The following is a 19,035-nucleotide window of genomic DNA, read 5'->3' on the forward strand; positions in this document are numbered from 1 at the left end:
CTGTAATTCCCCTTCTGTGCTCTTTTTACTTCTGTAGTGACTTTTGTGGAGCTAAAGGAAAAATTCAAGCTGACTAATTTTAAAAGCCTTAAAGAGATCTCTAAAATACACCTGAAGGAAGTAAAAATATGACCTAGCAAAATACAAAGATGAAAAAGATCCACATCACATCAATATAAATCTAGAAATACATGGCAATAAGATTCACAAGAAGGCTACTATAGAGAACAAAATCCAGAGTACAGCTGCCAACTGAGCACAATCTTGGAACAATATAAGACTGCTCCTGCAAACGTCTTCTACTCAGATACTCTTGCAGTATAGAACTGTGCCCTAGGAAACTATACTTTGTAATCTTTTATGCAAAACTCATGCCTACAATTACAAAAGAACCTGATTATGAGAAAATTGTAAAACAAACACAAGCACTTAACAGTAAAATGCTCTTTATGGCAATGCTTGACTCCTCTCCAGAATACCAGCACGATGCATGTGCACCCAAAAAAGGGATCCTGCCTCCCTCCAAGCCAGTTAGCTTTGCTCAGTAGATCAAGAACTGTTGGCGGCCCCAGCCCATTTTTGGAACAGTGGGTTTCACTATCCAACCCCATCTCCAAGCTGACCTGGAAACATGCCTGCCCTGATTTCTCCTTGCATATGGAAATAATAAAGCTATTTTTACATTAAAAGCAAATGCTTTATTTTCTTAAAAACAAGAACAACCATTGAAACAAGCACAGAAGCCAAGCATTTCAAATAGAGGAGGGTGTTACTTGAAAGTACAAAAAGCAATTAAGCCCTGTGAACAGAGCATGTGGGCAGAATGAGGGGTTAAGCATGACCTTAGACAGCAAGCAAACAAAAAACTGAAAAGAGAGTGGGAGGGAGGAACGCAAGGTAACCTGGAGTTCTTAAATTCAGTAAACTGAGAAGGTGGGGAAAGCAACTCTGCAGTGACCCCAGCTAGAGAAAGGAGCAGGCACACACTGGAGGAACTCTGGTAGGAACCCCACACTGCTCTCCCTGGTGTGCAGGGAGCAGTTCAGGTTCAGGATGCTGCTTCTTCCACCCTGCAGAGTGGAAGAGAAGGGCTTTCCCAACACCTGAGCATGATCTTTTCAAGCCAGATATGCCAGTTAAAACAACCAGTTTACTATTAATGGCTGAGCTCAGCACTACCACCTTTGAGACCCAACTGCCACTGCCCCTCAAGTAAATGTCAAATATCATCCTCTCTGTTCACACATCCAGTTCCTGCTTTTTAGCAGGAGCTTCATCCTTGTTATACTTCCAATTGGCCATCATCATTGTCAGATATCACTCTCCTGTCAGAGTTTAAACCTCAACAGCAATACTTCCTCTATCCATTAGCTGCCATGATCTGTGAGTCAAAAAGGAAAAAAAAAAAAGAAAAAAGAAAAAAGAAAAAAAAAAAAATAGAGCCTCTTCTCAGACTGGGAAACCACAAAACTACTGTGTGAATGTGGCAAAACAAACTAGCTCTCTGTTTAGTGGCAGGAGTTTCCGCAAATTCACGGCTGTCAGGACCCAGGACATATCTCTGGCTGTCCTGAGCAGCCAAGACCCCTGCCAGGGGTCTCAGAGACCCTGGCACAGAACCCAAGATGCCTGTGGTTTTGATTATGACCCGTGGAGCAAGTTACCAACCTTAGATGAAGATCTGCAAGCCACGACAAATTAAGTAGAATGACAGTGAATTTATCATGGGGTGAAAAAGTAGATTTTGGGGTTTTCTAGAATGGAGGTTCAGAGGGCAAGATGGAAGAATCTGGGCATGTCCTGCCTTTCTCCTCCTTCTTCTTGGCCTCCATCTTCTGCTGAGATGTTGGCACTTTTAGATTGGTCTAGAGCAGAAGCTCACTGTCTAACATAAGTGATGGGTATTGGAAAGTAATTGCAAACGTTGCACACTTAGTTTTTAGTATAAAGACATAACACCACCCGGGGGCAGGCAGAGTGCCTCTGACTGTCGTGCTGAGCGGACCTCGGCAGGACAGGAGAAAGAATTTTATAGATAAAGAACAATAAACAACCTTAAGACCGAGAAATGAAGAGCCCTGACTCCTTCAAGCGCCAGGCTGGAAAAAGAGACTTTCCAACTTTTCTCGGGGTCACTCTAACCAGCTAGAGACCCTGACACATGGGCTCAATAGTTTCTTTGCAAGGAGGGCTCCACTAGTTTGACTCAGGGCTTTGTCTGAAGCTAGGCAATGGTCCTGCTTCTCTAAGTTCATGGGAGAGAGGAAGAGAAGGAAGTTATATGCATGGCAGAAGCTAAGATAACTGGCCTGCTCCAGCTAGATGTAGATGCTGTGCTGATGCTACAGCTGTTACTGTTTGGCCTGTGAAGGGCAGGGCGAAGACTGAGTTCATACCCCACTACACAGTGGTGAGCTTGGGAGCACAAACCCTCTAGCTCAAAGCAAGAAATCGTTCTTTGGAAAGAACCAAAAAAATCCTACTAGGCATGTAGCACTGCTATTTGCTCAAAGATAGTGCTCCTGGAGGTGCTGAACACATAGCAGAACACTCTGACCTTCCCAGGAATCTGGGAGAAGGCAGAGCTGTGTCTCAGACTCTCTCTCCTGAGCAGTGGTGTTGCAGGCTCAGGGGGCAACAGATTCTCCCTGGCAGTGAATCTGAGCTCCCATTTCTGCCTGAGTGAGGAGCAGGGCCTGCAACAGCAAGTTCTCAACCTTCACCAGTTTCTAACACTTACAAATCACAGAGAAGTTCCTGGAAAAAATCTGTTGCAAATGATTTTACAGTATTACAAAGTCATACTGAAAAAATACTTTTCCTAGTTACTTTCATGTGGTTAAGAGCCCTGAAGGTTCACTTCTCAGCAAACAGAGAGATGAGGGGCGGGGGGAGGCACACCAACGCAAATGAAAATTCTTGTGGTTCGCTTTCAAATTTGCTGGCACTTCCCAGTAAGGTCCTCTTGTAGTATGGGCAGCTGGCTTGCCACGTGTCTTGGCTGACACTGAGGACTTTTGCCCACTTGTAGATTCCCAGGCTCTAGATCTTCAATTTGCACTGCTGAACAATGCACCAGTAGCTTCTCTCCACTATTTGCACAACTACAACACCACACATTTCACAGGTTCGACGTAAAACACCTTCCAGAAAGCACTCAATGGACATAGTGCTTGCATTAAAGAACATGATAAAAAGATTTTCTAAACAGAATGGATGGCCAATGTGCAAGAAATGATCACAGGAAGGAGATGGAAGTGAGTTTCCAGCATAGGAACTGCTGAAGCATCTGGAAGAAAAAGAAAAATTCCACCCTGCTCCAGTACACAGCCAGCAGGTTGCTACCATGTCTGGGCAGCACAGATCACATGGGCAATGAGGGGATCATCTAAAATACAGAGATCATCTGAAATAGAATCAAACTGTGCTGGACAACCAGAAAAAACAGGCTCCACCAAGGTGTAATGCATATGGTTTGGAGCACTCATTTGGAGCCAGGACAAAACCAGCCCAATATGGAGTGAATTTATCTTCATTCAAAGGTCTCTGTCGTTAGACCACAACTTTTTATATTTTTAATTGATACAACCAGAATTTTTTTTTTTTTTTGTAAATGGGGATACCTCACACAAATTAGTATTTCAAATATTCCAATTACATTGATTGAATTGGATTTTATGCATCTTTATCAGGCTGACATCTGGTAGGATGGTGGAATGAACAGAGCAACTGTGGCAATGCTGGAAGAAAAGCATGAAGGGGACAGGTGGATGGTTTAAGCACAGCCTATGAAGCCCTGACACTGAATGGAAGAAAAGATGCAGAAATGAAAACAGACAGGGTGTGCTGGCAAAGTCACATTACAGTTGCATCTATAATTCTTTAACATGTCACACCAATATTTTTTATATGAAAGACTGAAGTCTATACAAGAGTTATTCCTTAGTAGTTTGCAATTATATAAAAAAAAATCAACTCAGTTAGGGTGTTCAGAGGCACATAGAGAAAGGCCCATAAGAGGTGTTGAATATTAGTCATTCAAACCAATGGAGCAGAAAAAGCAGTGCAATAGGACAACAGGTAAAGAAAGGAAGGTATAGACTTGAAGAGGCTGGAAGATAAGAACTGATACAGGAGGAGAACAAAACAAAACAAACAGGGAGGGAATGAAGCTGCAGATCAGCAACAGTGATCTCTTTAAGTCTCAGCTGACATTTTCTTTTGTTTTGAAATAACCCCCATCCAACAGATTCAAATAGTGGATAAAATCCAAATGTAGCCATATAAAGACTTTTACAGGAGTAATTTTACACTGCTAGCTCTCCTTCTAAAGTCAGTCTCTTTAAAGGGCAGAAACTTAACCATATTATCACCCAGTAGCAGTAGCCTTCTTTCTACCAATTTATGCATATGAGGTGCAAGACCCTGAATCTTTGCATGCTTTGGATTAAATGAGTAATTTACAAACCTTGTGTTAAGAGTAATGAAGGATATAGAAATGGAGGATAATGAAGGGTATAGAAAACAGCTGCAAAATGCTTGGTCATTCAAGCAGTATACATTTAAATCCCACCATTTTCCCAATTCTCACTGTGTTTGTATTTCTCTAAGTGCCTAAGTGACTGTGAGTGTCACAGTAAGTTTCACACATGCAGATACACACCGAAAACAATTAAAGACAAAGCAGCGGCACAGGACAGAGTTATTTCCATGTCCTTGCCATGGCCATTACCTGATTCACAAAGTTACAGGTACACAGTGTTCTTTGGCTTCAGCCCTCTGAAAATTAAATGACCTAGAAATTATTTTTTTAAAGTATTTTCATATCCTCTCTCATTCTTTTTATCCTTCACCTCCCTAAGGAAATATTTTTAATTACTTGGATTCACTCAAAATGAAGAGCACAAGTTTCTCATCAGGAAAAATCCATCTCTTACACTGCAGGGAAGCAGAACATAGCCTCAAACATTAGAATATTGTTTCCTAAGACTGAGAAAGAAATCCTCAATGCAGTACCAAATCCTGTGGATTAAGTTCTTCACAAACAGCTGGCACCGAGCAGACACTGCTAAAGTCTATATCCAAACACATATATGCACACATACACTGCTTGTGAAACCAAATTTCTATGTGTCCATTTGTAACCCAGAAGTTCCTTGTGAACTGCCAGTGACTACCCAGATGACAGGACAAGTCCATTAGGAACAAACCAGTTTTGCTGTGCTGCAGCCATAGCTGGGAGACCCCAGCAAGATCAGAGCTGACAGAACAACCCCCACAGGAGCTGCCCAGTAACAAAGTCAAAAATATTTCTATCAGCAGCAGTATTTTGGGTGATGTGCAGCAGATGTGTAGAGCAGGCAGACAGTGAGTTTGACTGACTGACTTTCACCAGGCTTTTATTAAAGCATCTTCTGGAGATGGGAAACTGGGATCCCTCTCAAGCCTGGACAATATGAGACTGCTACTGCTAGGATGAGACCACAGACCACAATGCCACAGCAATTTCAGCCTCTAATCTGGTAATCAGAAGCATTGTTAAATTTAATTTTATTTTTTTCCAAAAAGCTAGGGAATGATAAAAACTTAGAAATAAGGGCCAGCACTTCCCACTCTAAGCCTCAGCTCCAAGCAACATAAAAATGTCAGATCTAATCTACACTCACAATTAGGTTATGAACATAAGCAGAAGGAATGAAAAGTTAGATGTATTTCAGATGCTATACACATAACCTACTTAAGTTTAAAGCCCAAGTTAAGACAAACATTTGCAGCTTTAAGCAAACAATGATCATATGTCTGTCCTTGCTTGATTTTACAAGTGTAAATTGCATTTGTTCCAGCAGTACTTCGTTGTGGAACATCTACTCTACAGCTAGAGTGGCTATAGCCACAGCAGCTTGTAATCCACTCTGAATTCTTTCCAAGGTCAAAGAAAGGAAAACCTGGGTCTAACCAGCTGTTTCTTAAGAGTGATTCAAGGCAATGGTGGGGAATTAATGGCATATCCACTACATGAGAAAAACAGCAGCTGGCACCACCAAGTAAAAAGATTTGAAGGGCTCTTTCACATCTCCCCTTATCTACTTCAGACAGCACTGCATATAAGCATTTGCAAGTCACAGAGACAGGCAGCACCCAAGAAGGAAAGAGTGCAAGTACTGGAGCCTGATTTATGGAAGATTAGGGGGACACATGGAGAACACACATGGCACATGGACATTCTATAGGAGTCGACACCACAAGCAGCTGCCAAGCACAATTTGAATGCTGGGCTCATGGGAGCACCAACAAGCTGTGGTCTGCTTGAGATGGGGCTACAGCACAAAAAAAACTGAGGAAAAAAAATGTATGCTATTTTATGTATATTTGCCTATGCTTTAGGAAAAAGAAAATAAATTTTTAAAAAATTGACTCCACAGAAGTATAGCACATACCTGAGTATCACATGAGTAGCACTGAATTTTTATTTTCATTGTACTGATATTCAATTAGCAGCTTTAACATAAGCTTTTAATTAGTTTAGTAACTACTAAAAACAATCCTAGGTTGAATTGAGTTCTAAATGCACACCTTGACCTACCCCTAAAGACAGTAGCATGCAAAATTCTTGTATCAAGTCCTTCTGCTGAAATTTCTCTACATTTAATAAAAGTGCCATTCAATTTCTTTAAGAAAGAAAAGAACCTCCACGGAGAAGCAAAAACCACCCCACATCCCCCTTCCAATGCAGAGACGCTATTTTTCAGTCATATAAAATATAAAATTACATTGGTTCCTCTCAGATACTAAAGCTGAAAGAACAGCAGAGATTTAGGCTGAGAACAACATAAAAATGCGAAAGGAACTGTTACACCCTACTACTATTGTGATATCAGCTTCCTGTTAGAATAATAATGGCAATCTTCACTTTTGGTCACAAGGGCTTTTTATTCAGAGACTGAAGTAAATGCTTATGCAGATTTTTTAGTGACTGCAAAGAAGTAATTTCCTTTCTCACTAAAAAAAAAATAAAAAATCCATAGCTCAAAAGTCTACTGGCAATTAAATTTTAATAAGTACAATTTAAGTATCCAGTGCAAGTTAATCCTGTACTCTGTCATAATGAGATACAATTTTATATTTTTATATTAACTCTCAAGCTTCTAGAATGTTTATCTGATATGAGGAATAGGAAAGTTTAAGATAACTCAGGATTCACACTTATCTACAGTTGAAAGTCTAGCATCTGATTCCTGTCCTGTCATGTCAAACACAATCCTGCTATCAAGATGTAATTTATTCTATAGTTTGATAAAGAAGAAAAAAGACTAACAAGAATTAAGGGCAGAGTTTAAAATATTCTTGTTCAGTGCAATATTACTACCAAATCTTGTCATGCAAAGGAGAACACACGATCATTTACAACTGTTAATAAATATTTCCACCACCACAAAAACTCAAGGGAAAATACTTTTCTTCCTTCTGCAGGACAAGCATATCCCAAGCCATGCTCACACAGAACAATACTAAGAGCACCTTCTCACATACACTGTGGGAGTTGTGTCATGACACAGAGAATCTAAGTATGCTTACTAAGCCAGTATCATCAAGAGGTGACAGAAACATAGGAAGACTGGAGACAATAGAAAGGGCTTAGGAGAGAAAGGTGTCAGAAGATATCAGCTAAAGAGCAATCTCCACCTCTTGCTTTGAGCCCCTGGAAAGCTATGACTCACTTTTTTTCTGAAGAACTGAAATGACTTAAGTTGCTAACCTCAGGCATATTAGTGGGGAAACACATTCCGTTACAGGCTTTGAGGGAAGAACACTGCATTATACTGGAAATCTCTCAGAAAGACTGAATCCAAAAAGGGAGGTTAGAAAGAAAAAAGTGTAGGAAAAGGTTATGAAACAAGCCCTCAATACACCTAGTAAAGAGAAGGCAGAGTGAACAACTTACCTTCAAATGGTGGATGCAAATGGAACACCCAAGAGACTGCTGGCCTGAATTATCAGATCTATTTCACTTGCTAAAATAAAACCTTTCTCCTACATTCAGCAGTGAGTGCCCTCATTTGAACATCCCTTTTCTCCTCCCTGTAGCCCAAAATACTTTTACAAGCAGCACAGCTTGTAATGGCTTGCACCATATGAGCTCAGCTGGTCAGAGCATGGTGCTAACAACACCAAGGGCACAGGTTAGATCCCTGTATGGGCTATTCACCTAAGGGCTGGACTTAATGATCCTTGTGGATTCCTTTCAATTCAAAATATTCTGTGATCCTCACCTCTAAAGTATGTCCCACAGAAAAACCCAGACAACCTTATAACAGCTCAGTGATTTTTCATTAACCAAACAATCTGGACTGAAAACATCCAGAAGATGACTAAGATGTTCATCCTGGAGGTTTTGGTAAATAGCTGGGCAGGCAAAACTCCTAACACAGGTAAAGTTTACTCAAGAAATCACAAAATTTTGTTACAGGACTGGCCAATATTATGAAATTAGTTCTCTTATTTGCTATTACAATTTTTGCTGTCCTCCACCTTGAAGGCAAGCTGTCTCTTTAGACTCGTCCTCTTAACAAATACATCACAACAGATATTTTACTACAGCAAAGCTTCAGCAAGTCTGTTATCAAAACAAAACTCTACACTGTATCTGCTTCCTGTCACCACTCCAACATCATGGTGAAAAGTCCTACTGCTCAGTAACAGACTGCTCGATGGCACATGGATCATAGGTGGACAAGCATGACCTATACAGAACAGGAAGAACAGAATACCAATTGTACAAGCTAAATGCAAAAAAAAAAAAAAAAAAAGACTTTTTGCCGAAGCCCTATTTGGCAGAACAGAATTTTCCTCACTTAAAGAACTGCAAATATTTGTTCAAATGGAGAGAAATACTTTATTCCCCATTCTCAAAGCTTAAAACCAATCAGCATTCACAAAACAGGATAGAATCTTTGCCAAATGAGTTCAATAAAAAGAAGGCAAGCCATGATGAAGAGACTGAAAGAATCCTGGAATGCAATGAGGAATTTAAGAAAAAATAAAAAAGGGAACCAAAACCCCCACCCCACTTCTACAAACTGAATGTCATTAATTCAGCATAACACTGATGACAAGGTAGTTAATTTGATATTCTTACACACATTATTACACCATTCCACAGACACCATTCCATTTCATTGAAAGACACTACAATTAGTAACCAACGGACAGATCTTCCCCTTCAAAGTATCCTGATATTGGCATGGGGGGGTATGTGTTTTACTCCAGATATTTATAAAAGCCTCTGGAGAAAATGAAGTGTAAGAACTTTCCCACTTCACATGTTCATAGTTGTACAGCAGATAGCATGTTACTGGCAGTATGTAGCCTGTGAAAAATCCTAAAACATGATTTTTTCTTAAAAACAGCTGTCCTAACAAACCATGTCTAGAAATCTTCACCCAGAAAAGGCACCCTTTGCTCAAAGGAAAGTTTGCTTGAGGGAAAGAAAAAAAAAGCCCACAAAAGTGACAAGTGTGTAACATTCCACAGTTCATCTAGAACTGCTGCAGCCCACTCTAAATTACAATGTCAGTGGCTGTTTATGCTCCAAGGAAGTACAGTAAGTACAGTACAGCCCATTCAGGTTGTTGGAATGCCACTGATCATACACTCAATTGCATCTATTCATTAGAAACATTCAGTCCACAACAGCAGCTGCTTTTACCACCACACCCCAAACGCCACCCAGTTGCCCCAGGTGATTCCAGTGGTTTACCAGCCCACAGGACAGATGCCCCACACTCTTGTCCCCCTACAGTGACTGCAAATTATGCTTCCAAGCTCAAGGACTTTTATTTACTGAAGAATGGCATATTAGGTGTGCTTTTGGTTTCAAGCTTTTAGAAAGAAAAAGGTCTGGTCTTATGCAGTCATGCTTTGTGAGTTTCAAAACTATTTAGGCTGCACTAATTATTTTTGATTGAAACTCACTAAATAATTACTGTTGAAAAGATGACTTAAGCAAACAACAGACAAGTTGCTCCATTTGTTTCAGAAAAACAATGACTAATTATGTGATTATGTGTGTTATTTTGTTTATCTCATAAAAACAAGAAAAGATGTAATCATGGCTTCTTTCAGGTGAACAGTGAAGTCCCCATTAAGTTTAGTGTATAAGATTTCACTATAAAACAAAAAACTACACAATGGCTGAAAAAGAAATCTTTCTGGAAGAAAACAGGTCATTTAAAAGATTACAGGCAACTTCCTAACCAATTAAAAAAAAAAAAAAAGAAATCTGTTTTTCTATGTAACACCTATGATGACTGCAACTGAAAGACATGAGAATTTGATACTTACTTCATGATTATATTGCATTTCATACACTTATTAGGTCTACCAAGTGGTTTATAGTGAACGTCCTGGTTGTGTGGGACTTTATAAAGCAAGAGTAAAGAAATAAAACTTTATGCTTCCTTTTTATTTAATAAAACCAATTTCAATTTCATCTTAAGAGTCACTTTAGGCAGAACAGGGAGCTGCAAACCCCAATAAGCAACATCTCTTGTAAGATGTAAAATGGTTGTTGTTAAAATCTATCCATGCTACAGATGTGGAGCTAGTAAGAGTATTAAATAGAAGTATCCTTTTTCTTGCCTCTAAAATTCTTTTCCTTTCCAATTGTCACTAATTTCCTTCACCCTTCCAAAAGCCCTTACCGTGGCTTAATAAACAGATTGAAGAAGAATCATGACCCCTGCATGGTGTCCACCACAACATTTCCCACAGGGTTAGTGTTACTTTTCAGTGCTCCATCCAGGACACCAAAAATCATCAGCCCAAACCCAGCTGGAAAATGGAGTTCCAATGAGATCAAACTGAGTGTTATAGCCCTCTACTCCTTCTTCACAGCCTCCTAGAATGCTCATGAATAGAGCTTATGACAAACTGCCAGACACTTCAGGATGCTTGGAGCACCTGAACAGGTGATTTGGGTACCATGAAGCAGGATCAGGAGGAGTAAGATTTTGTATTCTGCAGGCTTGCTCTGGTGGAAGGTTCAAGTAGAACATTAGCTGTTCATGGACTAAAATCCTTAACCTCAAAACAGCTTCTCATGGCTTTTGAAAGGGGAAGGTTGGTTGTGGGCTTCTATGCCCATTTACTGACCTCACACAAGCACTGGGTTCAGAGGTAAATAAAAACATCCCCAAAGAAACTGAAGCTGCCTTCACTTCTCTGGTAAATCAAAGATCTGCTGCTGCCCACAGGACTACAGAAGATGTCCACGTGGTAGGCATTCAAAGGCTTTGATTCACAAGCAGGGACAGGGCAGCTTGGGATCGCTGATTTAAAACACATCATCATACAAAATAGTTCAGCATCTGATTCAAAACAGCTCAGGCACCAGGGGGAAAAGAAGGATCTAGAGGCAGTAAGCAGGTCTGTCACCCTACACTATGCCATCTCCAAGGTCAGATACCATCCACATCATCTCAAGAAGCTCCACTCATTCGCAACCCTCCAGGACAGAGAATCTTTATGTGGTCTGGACTCACCCTAGGAAACTCAGCACTTTTATTCACAGGATTCCAGTCTTGAAACCTCTGTTTGGACTCTAGCCAAATGTGACCCTGGTTAAGCATAGACCTGAGTACCAAACACACCTACAGAATAGGCCCAATAATGCCAGGCAACAAGTCACAGCTAGGCAGAAACAACAAATGGGAGGATGGAAGAATCACGGTCAATGAGGAGGGGCAAAAAAAAGCTCAACCAAAAATGTGAGCAAAATTTAAGGAGCAAAAATCCCCACAATAGTCAGAACTGGGTTCAATGCTCTAGAAGCAGAAATACCGTTGTATGAACATTGAAGTCAAAATAGCTGAATATATAAGAAAATTACACACATGCTTCATTACACTGCTTTGAATACCAAGGCATTTTAACAGGTGTTTAGGTATTTCTGCTTTATACATTGGCTTAACATTACTGTGCTGTAATGTGCTCAAAGTACTTTCCAAGATCTCAGTCCAACAAGCCAAGTTCTATGTGTGAACGATTTGTCCCTGTAACCTACCAAATGTGCATTTCCAATCCAGAATCCAGCTGTGCTCATTTAACCTTGGCTCATATGCACAGGGAGTGTTCCCATCCTAAATAGCTAGGGAAATTTAGAGGCTAGAGTTCTAAAAAACACTGTTTTCATGGTGTACTAGAGATCAGAGAAAACCCTTAGTTCCTCCAGTTAAGTAAATCAGTACAGCATCTTGGTTCCCTGGACTAGGAAGTGTTTAGTTGTTCTGCAGCACTTCTTATTAGATATGCAATCTACTCTAGCTCTGATTATCTTGTGTAGCATAAACTCTTTGGCATAGAAACAGCACTAATTAATATTTATATGGCTCCAGGGAAATGCATACTGTTATACTGTTTATAATAAAGCTTGATGTTAGTTTTGTTATACAGAATCAGAATATAGTCTAGGAGAGTAAAGAGACTCACATTCTGCCACGAGTGAATGGGGGCTACGTTTTGAAATCAAGGAGATGCCACTGAAAGCACTCTGGTTTTAAATCAAATTTGTATCAAGGACTATAAATGGAAATGTTTCAGCTTGTCAAGAACTTCTATTCAATCACACAGGGAAAAAAGTGTTCCTGGAACATCAAAATCTGAACCCAAACCAGCACTTTTTCTCTAAAAAGCAAAATTTTGAACTACTCCTGGACAGAGGTGAAAGTTGACACCAATACTGGAAGCACAAGCAAGATGAATGCAGCTCAACACAAAACACTTGTGTTCTGCACCATGTGAAAGGTCTTTGAACTAAGAATATATTCTAACATCAATCCCAGGATGACAAAAATAAAAAGCATCTCTACACCAAGTCTCTGATCTGAGCAGGGCTACCATCTCCTAACAGAAGCAGAGAAAGTGAAGAAGAAAAGGTGTGGACAGAATCACTGCAGTCAGCTGAACATCCATCCAAGCCCTCGTGCTTCTGGCCAACAGTAAGTGAGATTCTTCAAATACCAGATATTGACGTTATAATTTCTTACGGTTTTTTCTGAGAGTGAGCTGGGCTTAGATGTGCTAGACAAAATTCCACCCTATTACTCACAACTAAGGCTTGTTACTAAGCATTGCAGGGAAAATGAAGAAACAAAAAAGGAAAAAAGAAGAAAGAAAGCTAAAAAAAAAGACAAGCTACCTTGTTCAGTCTCATGTATCAACTAGGGAAACCATAGAATAATCATAGAAGAATCCTAGAGGTGACCATGACTGTCTTTAACATAAATGAACCCCACACTAGTCACATCTGTCCCCAGTAAGTCCATCTATTCTGTTGCTCATAGAGAAATATGACTGCCAGAAGAATCAGTGCGTTTCCATGATTTTGACAGCCACCATCAAAATCCTTTCTTCAGCCCAGACTATGAACTTGTTTTGACAGCAGTGCCAATCCTCCCTCCCAATTCATACATACCTGATCACAACCTGCATTCACCAGTTCCTGGAGCATCTGCCTGTTGACTTCCACAGCTGCTGTGGTGCTTGACTCATTAGCAAAGGGCAACAGAGAATATCTGATTTCTCGCAAAGCTTTCTGATATGGTCCAAACTTGGGCGTTTGTCTCATCTGCTGCTGCCTTGCAGCATCCTTCCCCATTAAAATCTTAGGGTCCAGAGAAGTTTCACTGCCTGCTCCAATTGGCAGTCCCTGACCTGAAGATTTGGATGGCTGCTTTAAACCTTCTCGAATTTCTTGCAACCTTTGTCTGCTGTTTCCAGAATATGTCGTAGCAGGAAAAGTCTTTGGCCTCATTGTTGATCCAGTTTTCTCTGAGCATAAATACAGCTTTATTTTTGTTTCTTTTAAATTATTTCAAAGAAGTGTCACTTGATGGTATCAATTTCTTGTAAACATAATCCTTCACAGAGAAGAAAAGGCAAAATTCTCAAGAGATTTCTGCCAATGTTTTACTTCAGCTCACAATCTTCACATTTCCTAAGGAAAATGATAATCTGTGGAATCATCATTTTGCAGACTGACAGTGACTGAAACAAAAAAGACCAGAAAGTACGTTAAATTAAGTAGATATTGTAATTGCCTCTGAAGGGACAGCATGACAATTAATCAAGTGAAAATGAATCAGTGGAACCTCTTAAGCTGTCACAGTTGGAAACCCTTTAATGACTTTCACTTTATCTGTTTTCAGCAGGATTCTAGAACATTTTCTCAACATACCAATAAATAACTCATTTTTCTTGTAAGTCTAATCTTCAAAATAAATTAAAATAAAACTCCTAAAAAAAAAAGGTTAAAAGAATAATTTAAGAATTGTACAGTATCTAATTATGGCAAGTTTCCTATCCAATTGCATAACCGAATTCTGGACAAGCCTATCCTATTTCATAAATAGGGAAGAGTACGCTTATGAAATGTTTTTCCCCCACTTAAGATTTTGTTTGTTTTTACACTAGCTGAGCACAGTTTCAGAAGTTTATGAAAAAGATTTATAATGGAAATATTGATGACTCTAACCATAGCAACTTCTAGTATTTCAATAACAAAGTGAGTAATAGAAAGACAAGATATTTTGCCTTTCCACGTGAATAACTTAGCAAAGTCCGAAGGTACCAGTTCTCACCGGAACTGCAAGGAAGAGGGGAGGGAAAAAAAAGAAGATAGGAAAGGGTATATTGATATTTTATTAGCTGTGCCTTATAGGGAAGAAAGGGAAAAGATGGGTAAATGGAGCTACACAGTAAGAGCAGAAGATGAAGAATCAGATCACATAGCATCCCAACACAGAAAAAGACTTTCAGACAGCTTTATGTTCTCTGCTGCATGTCAGCTCTTCTGACGTACAGCAGAGAACACCTATGCAGCACAGCTGAGCAACTGTAAAACTTGTGATCTCCATGCAGCAGAGGTTACAACAAGAATCCTACCTTAACTAAATCTTTATGCATCACCACAATACAATAATGAAATAATGGTGCGTTTGGAACAGGATTAAAAGACAGCCTCATCAGAAATGCAACCTTGCTATTGATGCTGGTTATGCAAGTCGGCTTCTTCTGCTGCCATTTGCACTGGCAAAGTGACTCCTGAAGGCTGCTTCAGCCACCTTGCTGGTAAGGGAAGAATTTCATTCAGTTGTTCCCAAATTGCAAATACAGAGGATGGTAACACACTGTATGTTTCTCACTGGCACCCAGAAGTCAACTGGATTTTTTTTAAAAAGTGCTTCACTTTTGATCATAGGACATTTATCACTGCAAAGGATTTCCCTGGGAAGTACTGTTCTTTATTTTCCCATGCTCATACTAAAAACTCTTTTTGTTGTGATAGCTGTAGCACTTCCCAAAAAACCAACCATTTCCATGCATTTACCATCACTTCTCACTGCCAAGCAAACAGCTTACTGTTGCGAACCCCAACAGAATCAGGACACATTCACCTCTGAAGCCCACCACCACTTCCTCATCAGGACAGAGTCCACTTCAAGCTTTCCTCTACCAAGGTCTCAAATGCAACAGTGCAGTCAGACCCCAGACTCTTCTATCATGGTTCACCAGACTGAAATGCAGGAGCACAGATTAATCGCTTGATATTAACCCAAGTCAACCTTTTTTGTTAGGATTTAAATGCTCCATTAACTAAAAAACACCTATGTGTTTGAGGTCTTGAGCTCCTCTATTTGGTGCTCTCCATGAATACCCTGCAAAGCTAACTCACAGAGAAGTGACAGCAACATTTGCCAATTGTTTTAAGGGAAGTGCTAAAGCTGCTCATCCAGATTTTGATGTTTCCACAAACCAGCTATTGGTCAGTAATAGATCAAGCTTTCAATGTCCCAAGTGAAGACAAAAGCAACTGCAGGATCTCAAAAAGAGTTCTTTTTCTACTTGGACACAATATAGCAAAAGATAATACACAGGCTTGGTAAAAAATAAAACACAATAGTATTGCAGCTTTCTTTGGATTACATCATAACTAGCTAGTGCTTAGAAAATACAGAGCAATTAATTGGTCGATAATTTTCTTTCTTTTCCTGACAGCAGCAGGCACCATATGGCTTGGTTCAGGCATCTGGGTTGTTCTTCCTTTTCAGTCCCTGTGCCAATCCTCAGGCCTGGGACACACTGGGAAAGCTTGCAAGGCCCCCACCTTTTTGAAAAGACTGCTTTCCCACTTACACACATGCTTCACATAAAGAACTTCTGTGACCTTTAGCCTCAGCTCGAGTCTAATAATGCTGGGTCAAGCCAGCTGGCAACTTCCTCATCTTACATTTACAATACTGCTTAAACCAGAAAGAAATGTTGCTCGTTCAGACAGTATGGATGAAAGCAGCAACAGCAGTAAGTATTGGAGCTAACTGCAAACTGTTTCATATTTTGCAGGGTTTTTTTTAAACTAAATATGTAAGGTAAGCAAAAAAAAAAAAAATTGAACACTAAATATTACAGATTATTTACAATGAAAGACAAGCTGCTGGCTGTTTTAATATCTTCCTGATTTGCATTTTTCAGAAAAAAACCCCTATAAAATGGTTGTATGCTTTAAAAGGTATGTAGTGTGTCTCATTCTGTCTAAGTATTTCTAACTGTACATCTGGATGTGGATAATTTCAAATCCTTCTAATCTGCACCCTGCCTGCAGCATGGATGTAACAACAGCCTTCCTGCCATCATAAGAAATGATTTTTGAGTTGTTAGCCATTCTGACTAAACAGTCCTAAGGTCTTCTCCAAAATGTTACATGTTCTGTACTAATTAAAAGCTTGTCCATTATGCTCCAGGATAATGGACACTTCAAGCAGGTGCAGCATTACTTTAATTACATTAAGTTAAACAATTTTTGAGGAACTGATTATTTTGTTTCATTTGAGAAATACCAATAGCTGCTCTGTCAGCAATCAAACAATTGATCAATGACACACTGAAATTATATGTTGATGTCTGTTTTCCCAGCAGCACTATCTATTCACTCTCCTGTTTCTTCATTCACCAACAGGCTGCATGTGCTAGTGGCTCTGTGGAGCGGGGACGCAGGCATGAAACTAAAGCTCACCCAAGCTGTTGAGCTGTTTCCCTGTAACTGTGCAGGCACTGGAATGAGCTGAACTTGAAATCGCTGCAGTGTACGAAGGAGTAAAGTTTTAAGTAACTGCTACAACTTCCTTTCCTCTCTCAATTTACAGGTATCGCTTTGGGGGCTTTTTTAGAACACCAATTCAAGGAGGCAGGGACTGTTCAGTTCGTATTGGAGGTCTACAATGGGGGGAAAGAATTTTCATTATTATACGAACCGCGCTTCTCTTTATAAGTGGGCACATTGTGGAAGTGGAGAAAAATAGAAAGGAGATTTTTCCTAAAACGATTCCACCTCTCCCGCTAACAGGACTGTCCAAAAGTGACTCTGTGCCCGTGTCCCACTGCCAGCACCAAGCACTGGCCCAACGCAGGGCTGTGGGAAACAGCTCACCTTCCTTCAGCAGCCCGGCAGCGACTGACCGCAAAGCCCGGACACTGCAAACGAGCCCTTTTTGCGTCATTTGGGCGAGTGCCTTTCCCGAGGAAAGGGGTATTTCAACACGCACACCGCTCACGAGGCAGCGGAGAGGGTGGTGAGCTGCTCTTGGGTTTTGGCAGTGACCTTCAGCTGACTGGGAGCAGCGGATCCCCCGCCGCAACCAGACGGGACCCCGCGGGCCCTGCATGCCCCCGGCTGGCTCCCCGGGGCCCTCGCTGCCTGCGACACCGAACCCGCAGCGTCTGCCCCGGCGGCTCGCCTCCCACCCCCGTGCCGCCGGGAGCCCCTTCTCCCGCCACTCCTTTCGTGGGCAGAAAGCTCCCAAAATAAACTCCAGCCATTTATTAGCAGCTCTGGCCAGCTGGGGCAGAGGCCTCGGACAGGCGGACCCCCACCCCGCTCAGCCGGAGCTGTGCTGCGCTGTCACACGAGTGTCCGGAAAATGTCGGAGGGTGCGGGCAGGGCGCCCAGACGGCCCCCACCAGGGGACTCACACACGGGACGCTCGCTCCCGCTTCGAGAACCGACCCAGCTCCGCTCGCCCGCACCCCCCGCTTCCCCACAGGACTTTCCCTTCCGCGCAGAGCAGTTTTGGGGGATGGGGAGCTGAGGGGGAGCCCGCGCCCCCCGCACCCGCTCCGCTCACCTCCCCGGGCGCCCGGCGCCGCCGCTCGCCCTCCGGGGGTCGGCACGGCGCGGCTCAGCAGCGGCGGCGGCCGCGGCGGCGCGGGCCGCTCTCCATCTTCCCCCTTGGCCGTCCCGGGCGCCGAGTGCGGGGCGCAGTCGGGACATTCGCTACATTGTTGGCATTCCATTCGCGCCACGTGACCCCGCGGCGCCCGCGTCATTCCACTCCCCTCCCGGCGCATTCCAGCGGGGGGAGGGGCTTCCAGGGCGGGAAGGGCCGGGAAGGGCCGGCGCGCCCTCAGGGACCGAGGTGGCGGCGGCCGCCTGCCCTCCGCCCGCCGGCCCTCTCGGGGCGCCCGTCCGTGGGTTTACAGGCAGTAAGAAGTGACACTTTTTCCCCTCACAAAACCCACTCCGCGTCACAACAACTCCTCGCTGGGTCCTGGCGTGAGAGCGCTGGCACTGCCTCCACTTGTTGAGGCGAAATGGGCCGGGGTAAAATCATGGAATAGCTTGGGTGGGAAGGGACCTTAAAAGGCCATCTAGTTTTAGCCCCCTGCCCATAGAGGGCACCTTCCACTAAACCAGGTTGCTTAGAGCCCCATCCAACCTGGCCTCGGACACTTCCAGGGATGAGGCATCCACAGCTTCTGTGGGAAGGATAGGTGGCTTGGAAGTGCTCTTGCACTGACCCCATGCTCCAAACTCATTTAAATTGAAAGGTCTGTGCTGATAACCATTATTCCTATCGGTTTTCATTCCATGCTGGACTAACCAGGCACACAAAGTGGCAGCATTACCAATGCCAACTTGGGGTTTTTCTTTTAGCTTCTGGATAGCTTCGGGGCTTTTTTGTTTGGTTGGTTTTTTTAGGTTTT

The 19,035-nt window shown here is 42.0% G+C and overlaps 1 protein-coding gene across 1 annotated transcript in view; it reads right to left on the reverse strand.

Moving 5' to 3' along the window:
• The window catches only part of LATS2 (large tumor suppressor kinase 2), a 49,544-nt gene extending 31,214 nt beyond the window's left edge, over window positions 1-18,330 (reverse strand). The window contains exons 1-2 of the mRNA XM_030234766.2: window positions 18,177-18,330; window positions 13,472-14,043 (exon numbers count right to left, since the gene is read on the reverse strand). Of these exons, the coding sequence (XP_030090626.2) occupies window positions 13,472-13,810 (339 nt within the window). The 5' untranslated portion in view covers window positions 13,811-14,043; window positions 18,177-18,330. The remainder of the gene's footprint in view (window positions 1-13,471; window positions 14,044-18,176) is intronic.
• Window positions 18,331-19,035: the final 705 nt, after the last annotated feature.

The sequence above is a fragment of the Serinus canaria genome, chromosome 1, assembly GCF_022539315.1.
Source record: "Serinus canaria isolate serCan28SL12 chromosome 1, serCan2020, whole genome shotgun sequence".
Classification (NCBI taxonomy): domain Eukaryota; kingdom Metazoa; phylum Chordata; class Aves; order Passeriformes; family Fringillidae; genus Serinus; species Serinus canaria.